Source organism: Crocodylus porosus, unplaced genomic scaffold (genome assembly GCF_001723895.1).
Source record: "Crocodylus porosus isolate Cpor-Errol unplaced genomic scaffold, CroPor_comp1, whole genome shotgun sequence".
Lineage (NCBI taxonomy): Eukaryota > Metazoa > Chordata > Crocodylia > Crocodylidae > Crocodylus > Crocodylus porosus.
The window spans coordinates 9,992,777-10,001,029 of NW_017728907.1; the positions used below are offsets into that span (position 1 = coordinate 9,992,777).

At 48.7% G+C, this 8,253-nt stretch overlaps 1 protein-coding gene across 1 annotated transcript in view; it reads left to right on the forward strand.

The window, feature by feature from the left end:
- ATF6 (activating transcription factor 6) overlaps positions 1 to 5,427 on the forward strand; it is a 166,345-nt gene extending 160,918 nt beyond the window's left edge. The window contains exon 16 of the mRNA XM_019530715.1: positions 581 to 5,427. Within this exon, the coding sequence (XP_019386260.1) occupies positions 581 to 789 (209 nt within the window). The 3' untranslated portion in view covers positions 790 to 5,427. The remainder of the gene's footprint in view (positions 1 to 580) is intronic.
- Positions 5,428 to 8,253: the final 2,826 nt, after the last annotated feature.

Consider the following 8,253-nt stretch of genomic DNA (forward strand, 5'->3'; position numbering starts at 1 on the left):
GTGTGTGTGTGTGTGTGTGTGTGTGTGTGTGTGTGTGTGTGTGCCTCTACCATCCTGCCAGAGCTGCCCCCCTCACGTACAGTGCAGCACTCGATGTGATTGCAATATGACTTCATTGGGAAGGGACCGGGGCTTGGAAGAATTTTCTCATGGAGTGGTATCTGTCTCTAAATGCAGTGATAAGGTCAGAGGAAGCAGAATTACTACAATCAGTGGATTAGTCTTCCACTGTCCAAGGCATAGACCACATACTTTTTGTTTGTATATACCAAGAAGACTGTTGAAGCACTTTGGGTGTCACTGGCAGGTGTGCAGGTTAGTTGGTTTGCACCAATAAGCCGCCCTTCCTTCTTTAGCATTTGATTGCATTGTGTGGAAGGCATTTTCCAGGGATCATTCCAGCTCACCTCAATGTCTCAAGGCAGGGACTGTATTCTGAGTTGAAACCATAAGCAGTGCTGCAGATAAAGTGCTTCTATCCTCCTCGTGTCCTACTCTCCCTGAGGGGTAGTGGTTGCAAACTTAGTGCCTTTTGACAGCAGCTTTCTTGTGATGTTGATGCTGACCCTTTCTTTTGTAGAGAATGTAATTAATGGACCGGACTATGAGGTCATGATGCAAATAGACTGCGAAGTGATGGACACCAGGATTCTGCACATCAAGAGTTCATCTATACCTCCCTACCTGCGAGAACAACAAAGAAATCAGACTGATACCCTCTACAGCTCTTCTCCCATTGTCCCAGAGGCAGCCCACACCATAAGAGCACTTGTTGAATCACTGCAGTAGCACCTAAGCACTTCAGAACTGCGGTCACCAGACCTCAAAAGGAAGCAAGCTCATGTGGTATTACAATTACACCCCTCCTCACCATTGCTGCTATGGGGTAAAGAGCTGGGCATTGCTCAGCACCATGAATCAGCTGCCTGATCTAGCCCTTCTATAGTCTGGCAGTACCTGGGATCCTGGCATCTGGAAGACTCTGCCTGAATATTACTCCAGCTATGACATTACCCCTTGAATGTAACCTTTCACCAGAGCCCTTTCCTGCATGGTCTCCTCAGCTTGGGCAGTGTTTAAGCCTTTGGTGCTTCTTAACTGGTCTCTTTCCCTGTCAGATTGAATTTGTCAGTGAGGTGTTCCAGGGCGGTGTTTGACTCCACAACAGGACTGGCTGCCCTGTCAAAGAGGAAGCTGCTATCACAGAAAGGACAGAGCAGGAGGAGGAAGGAAACTGGTTAGGAAGATACCAATCTCAGGGAGAGACAGTGTGGTCACAAAGTCAGCACTAAAGAGAGGGCCTAACCTGCAGCTCACATGCTGCGCAGTCTCAAGTAACTCAGTCGTTGTGTTTCAGCACTCCTGTGAGTAAAATGGAGGGTGATCCATGTCTTGCAAGTTGAGGCAGGTGGCTACAGGGCTCGGTCAGATAATCTTCAGAGGGCTCTGGGATACATACAGGGAAGACTGAAGCTCTCACCTACAGTATTGATTTGGTCACATTTAAACACCTCCACCGACCAGATGGAAGAGTGGATAAAGTTAAGTGCCAGGAGCTGAGAAAAGGAGGAGTACACTGGAAGCTGACACTGCATGCCGCATCCCTTTAGTAAGAGAGCTGCAGATTTCTGTTTGGAACGGTGCAGCGTGACCAGGCCTACAAGAGGGCTCGGGAAAGCACTGACTAGCATTGCAGTCCCTTTAAAACCACTAACCACGGTGAAACTGGAAGGTTCCATTTTGATCGTCCCGTCTGATCTGCTGAACACAGGCCATAGCGCAGGAGCCATTTCCACCATCTAATAGATGTCACCATTGCAAACTCTCCGCCTGGATGTCGTGATCCCATTACATCCAGTTCTATCCATGTCATCTATCCCACCCCATACAGCTTCTGCATGCCCAAGCCACTCCTAGCACTGCCTGATACCCCCCCACTGGTGGAAGGGAAGTTCTGCCCCCAAGTTCCTGCCTGGGGAAACGTGCTGACGTCCTGTGGGAACTGGTTAGTGTTTCATAAACATTGAGCAGGTTCCCTCAGCTCACTGAGTGCCCTTTGTGCCCCAGCCAAGTACAGTCTCCTTTGATTATTCAATCTCTGAAGAAAGCAAAAATATGTACTGTTTAATATTTATGGACACACACGCGCGCGCACACAAAAGACAAATTTGGGAAAAACGCACAAAATTTTTCCACAGCAAGGCTCCCTGTGGTCCCCGCATGAGCCACAACACACCACCGCTGCACCTGTGCCTTGAGGTACACCATTAATGCAGCTCTAGAGCTCAAGAGTGGTATGCTTGCAGTGCACAGTTCATTGCTCACCACAGGCAGCTGTCCTGGTATAGGTCATTAGTTCAGAAGCATGCTTGTCCTTGACCTTCCCCTCTTTCTCTCCTCCTCCCCCTGTCCCCTGCCTCCACAGAGAAGTCGCATCTGGAGAGTCTTAACTGATATAGAAGTTGGCCTGAGCAAGAGTGGTCCTGTGCATGGGACCCAGACCTCCTCACTGTGCAGGCAAAGTCATCTCCCAGGCCTTTGAGTGCATGGACTCACTGCAGTGTTTGTCAGTACAGTTCAGTGTACCACCCAGGAGAGCTTGGCCCTGATCTCAATGAGGAAACCTAGTGGAACAAACCAAACAGTTGGACGAGCCATTATGAGATGTGACTTTTCTAGGAATTATGCATGTGATAGGATGTGAAGCAGTCGCAAACTGCATTTCAGCTTGCAGTACAGACAGCTGAAAAAAGATCAGGTAGCAGTGGCAGAGAAATGCCAGCATACATGCAGCAGGGAGGGGGCCCTGTCTGCCAGTTTCTGAGTTACCAACAGAGGTAAACTTCCCCATAAAAGGCAGTCGCCATCTTGTATAAAACAGTGGCCTCTTCTCCAGCACTTCAGATGAGTGTGTGATGGGATCCCTCATTGCTTACAAATGAGAAGGCCTGGAATGGCAGTGAATCTGTATGATGTATATTCCAGTAGCTCCTAGACCTTGTCCAAAGCCCACCAGCCCCTCCAGCTGTGTGACTGGTAGAGCTGAGGGGATTAATTTGACAAGAGGCTGCACTTTGTTCCTATTTAAGTGGAGTCTTGCAGTTTTGCTAGGCCTCTTAAGAAAGCACATCCTTGCCCTTTCAAGTTTCCTTTTACATTTTAAGACTTTTTTTTTGGACGTTGAGGAGTATGCCAGAATGGGCCACCAGGGAAGTCTTCTATAAACTGACTCAGCTGTAATCCCATCTCCGGAGAGAACCTGCTAGCACGTACATGATGGGGGTGCAGTGCAGCCACCTTCTAGGCCATGGGCCTCTTAGTACTGCAAGCACTGATGCAGACTGTCTGCAGGCTGCCCCCTGAGGGTGGATACTCCAGCAGTTCCTGAGGAGTATCTCTTTAAAGAGTTTCTTTTGCCATCACATGAGTCTTCTTTCACCAGTATTCTTCCCAAGCAAAATGGTCAATGAGGTCAGGTGCATGGCAGGCAGGAGTGCTTTCATGAAACAGGTGTACACTTCTGAGGATTGACCTGTGCTCTTTGGTGATATTTAAGTGTCTTAGTTATGAAACTTGTGTTGAGATCATCTGTCTGGCTGCCACACTTGGACTGGAAATCACACTGCAAAAGGCAGTGTTCCTCGATATCTGGCAAGAACACCAGGAGCCTGGCTAGTCATTAATGTTTAATCAGAGAAACCACAGTATTCAAAAGATTAGTCTGGGCCTCTGGATCCTAACCAGTTTGTGTTCGTTTGGGGAGACACTTAAGGTAGAAAAACCATGGTGTCATCCTGCTTAGAAACAGACTGTCCCTGGGTTACTAATACCTCAGCTTATTACTGTGAACTCTTTGCAAACATCCATTTTCCTCAACACTCTGGGTGCACCTACATGAGACGCCACTGCGCAGTAGCATTGGCAGGAACTAACCATGATGTGATGCTGTTGTGCAGTAGTAACGAGCTACTGCACAGTAGTGTCAGGAAACAAAAAAATGTGCAGGGATGCTACGGCATAGTAACAATTGTGCAATCCACCACTCATGTAGATGCAGCCTCTGTGTTCATCTCTGGCACCTTCACTCCTCCTGAATGGTGGAAGCCTTGTATTCTGTTCTGGTTCTCACACATACCAACTACCATCCAGGGGAGTGCCTGAATGATGACTTTCTACCTGCCAACTTGGCCAGCACTGAAGCTCCTATTTCTGTGACTACTTTAATTACCCTAGGATCTGTTTGACTTAAAGTACTTTTTAAATTTTTATTATAATATTTATATTACTTTTTTAAAAAACACTTTTTAATAAACTGAAATCTCAGCCGTGGACCCGAGGTGAATCAACACTGTCCACTTCACTCTCCTGTCACCAAGTCCCGAGCACAGATATGCAAACCAAAGGTTTGCCCTTGCTCGTGCTCTCTGAGACAGAGCAAGATTTCAGCATGGACTGCTGATTTTATTTTTTGGTAATGAATTCAATCTGTTCTTTCCCTGTTAGTACAAAAGAATAACAGCTTTGACTTGCTAAACAAATTCCCTTTCCTTCCCACTACACAGTGTCTGAAATACTTGACTGCGTTTTTTTTAGTTGTTAGGAAATACCATCTACCCCTTAGAAACACAAACAGCTGGGTCAACAAGAAAAAAACCCCAACTTGCAAAAATTTGCCTTTTGCAACAATTCTGAAAAGCTCCACCCTCTGCCACGTATTCAAATGAGAGCTGCAAAAGCCCCAATGTCCTGAAGATTAGCACTGCTGGGAAGCATCAAGGACTACAAGAAGACTTGGCTGGAGTTTTTGCACTAGTTGTACATCCCTGGCTCTGGTCCATCCTGAACACAGACCATGCCACACAATGGTAAGCATGCCTGTGCCCCGTATACAGGCTCATAGATCCTTTCTGCTAGCACTGGTAGGATCACCTAGGGCAGGCTCCCTCAGCAATACTATGAAATGGCAACCAGGATTTCTGTACAGTACTTAGAGATGCGTGTGCTGGCTAGGCACTGATGCTGGCTGCCTGCACCGTGCACATCTGTATAGCAGTAGCTTCAGAACATACCCTGGGGTCTCAATCCTGCAGCCAGCTCCACAGGCAGGTCCTGGAAGCCATGTGGTCCCCACTAAAGCTGAAGAAGGAGGTCCCCACAAGAGACAGTGCAGCACATGTAAAAAAATAAACAACCACCCAAAAAACCACCTTGTAAAAGGGACACTACAGCACCAGAGCTGTTTTTATCCAATCACTTTCTGTGTTCTAAGGGTCTAAAAGTATGTTGGAAGGCAGGGGTTTGGGCTAGGGACAGCATCTTTTCTTCTTTAAATGATCCCCAAATGGAGAGAGAAACTCACTTTATTTGATGCTTGTCAATCAGGCTTTGTGTCCTGTCAAGGGAAGAAATAAAGTGATTTATAAAATTCAACTTGCTTTGGGTATTTTTGTCTCTCACACAGGAGAGGAGAGAAAAGTTTCAGTTCCTACTGCCATTGTCACACTGACAACACAAGCCAGCATCCCAGAGTGTTTCCCAGCCCAACACAAGTGGTCTTATGGGCAGTGAGCCCACTGTGCCCTCCCCTCCATGCTGCCATGCTCCAAAGACTCTGGTCACCACAGCAACAGGAACAATGTTGGGGAGTGCAACCAAGTGAGCATCCATAGACCGTATGTTAATCCCTTGGGGTCACCAGTTGGATACCCTGGAATTAAAACATTATAAGAAACATATTAAAGGTCAGTATAACTTGGGGGGCAGGGCACCAGGCCAGGCACCCACTTAGATGAGGCACCAGAACAGCAGCTCCCCCAAGGAGTCTGGTGCTGCAGCGGTCCCACACCATGACTCTGGTAGCAGCAGCTGTGTGCAAGGACTCTGGGCTGCCACTACAGAAGCAGCACCAACAGGCAGATCGCTGCATCATTAACAGTTGGGGATTCTGAGACCCTGACACAGATACTTCACACCACCACCCCAGTTCTCTGATGCTTGGAAACCCCCACTCCTGCAAATTTTGCCCAGGGTGTAAAAGCTACTAGTTATGCCTCTGCGATTAGGACCAGCCACTGCATTTGTCCCTGGACAAGTTTCCCCCCAAGTCCTGAACAGAAATAGCCTGGGACCAGTGAGTACATGCACTGCCCTTCCAGTGTTTAGTGACAGCTGACTTCAGGGTCCCTGGGATAAATTGTTGGTACTTCTTATCCTAGGAACCTTTTTAGGGTTTATCCCAGCATAACAGACATAGACGTCTAAACAATTGCACTTTGTCCTGGGATAAAATGGTTTAGCCCAGGACAAATGTGACATCTGTTTGTAGCCTTTCAACCAGGGGTGAGGAAAATAGATCCATCCCAGCAGCCTCTGCCCACCTCACTGTAGCCAGTTTCCATGGAGACCCCAGAAGTGGGGCCAGGGTTTCCATGGACACCAGCCAGAGCAGCACTGGCAGGCGCCTGGCTGGGCAGGGAGCTGCTCTGGGGCCAGGGTCAGGATCTTGCAGCAGTGACAATGGGGGCCAGAGCCAGGGCAGAGCTGCAATCCACTGCCCACATGCCCAGGGCGGAGGAATGTAAGCAACTGGTTGCAACTCTGCCCCTGCTCTGGACCATGCTGTCACCACTGCAAAATCCCAGCCCCAAAGCAACACCCTGCCCAGCCACATGCCGTGCCAGTGCAACTTGGGCCAGTGTCTGTGGAAACCTTGGCCCCGTGTTGTCACAGCCCCACTGCTTCTGGGTTTCTATGGAAAAAAATCCACAGGGGCAGGGGCTGCTGCGAAATGGAGTCTACCACAGGCCCAATTCAGCCGTGAGCCGGATTTTGCTTTAGATGGACAATGGTCTGTAGGATCTGGGGACAAAAGGCTTCCTCCAAGGAGATGTGCCACCTCTGTTTACACCCTGAAACTCAGGCTCCAGCTTGCAGTGATGCCCTAAAGGCCCAGGGAGGGTGGGAGAGGCAAAGCTGAGCTCTGCAAGTCAACTAGCCAGCTTTTCCGCTTCCCTCTGCTGCCATTGGGCTGCTCTTCTGGGAATCTTTCAGGGTGAAAGGTCTGCTCAGGGAAAAGAAAGGAAGCAGAGTCTGTTTCCCAGCTCAGCCTGTGGTTAGAGAAGCCAGCAGCTTGGTTACCACACCCCACCTCCCCCTGATTAAATTGATTTGCAAACTGGCAATTACAGGAAAAAAAAGGTTGCACAAACGAACAAGACTCATCAGCACTCAAATGTAGGAAAGGGGAAGATCAAGAGGATATCTAAAAAGTACATTGGCTTGAAGACATTGCCTCAGGCCAAGGGGGCACTCTTAGCATATGGACACAGGTTTTTGAGAGACGAACACTTTGGAAGCATCTACACGTACATGTCAATGCACATTAGCCTATGTAACCCCATGTGTCCCTCACCCTCACTGCCCAAGCATTTACTTTAATGTCCAATAAACAAATGGGTTTATTTATTATACTCAACTATATACAGAAAAGAAATGATTAATCAAGAGAAGGAAAAAAAATTATAAATAAAATAGTAAGACCAACAATTTGAATAGAATTTACAACTGCAACCATATATGACTATTCCACCACACTAGGTGGTCCCACTTGCATCAAACAACCTCAATGATTCCATTCATCTGGTTATAACACTTTAAAACTGTCCCCCCTGTCCCCCCCAGCAATTTTTTTCTCCAGTTAATAATTGCAAATTCTCTTATTAAAAACCCTAAATTCATGATAAAAATTAAAGGTCCCCCACAGCCCCTCCCAGTGCTGATGCCCCTCACTCCCCCCCCCCCAGTCTCAGCAGCATTCCTGGTGTCCCTTGCAACCGCCCCGCAGACACAGACACTGACACCCACCCCAGTAGGTAATTGTATGGGGAGAAGGGGCGGGCAGGGGGAGGGAAAGGGAAGGTGCTGGGGTGGGGGTAGATCAAGAAATTGGGAGCGTGACTCTTTGCAGGCAAGTGATGCGGGGCGGAGTGTGGTGGTGCCCGCCATGTGTGGGCCGTACACATGCCATCCAGCCAGCTGCCCACAGCTCTGGGCACAGCTCCGCGGTGGCAGCAGGAGGTTTTGGAGGCAGCAGCCATCACCGCCATCACGGGCCTCCAGGTAAGCGCAGCAACCACTGCTTGTGAGCTCCCCCGTGCCCCTATCCCTTGCCCTGGCTGCAGAGCCGGCTATAGAGCTGTGCTCCGGCCGCATGCCAGCCTCCCTCTCCCCCTCCCCTGGGCAGCTGGCCAGGTG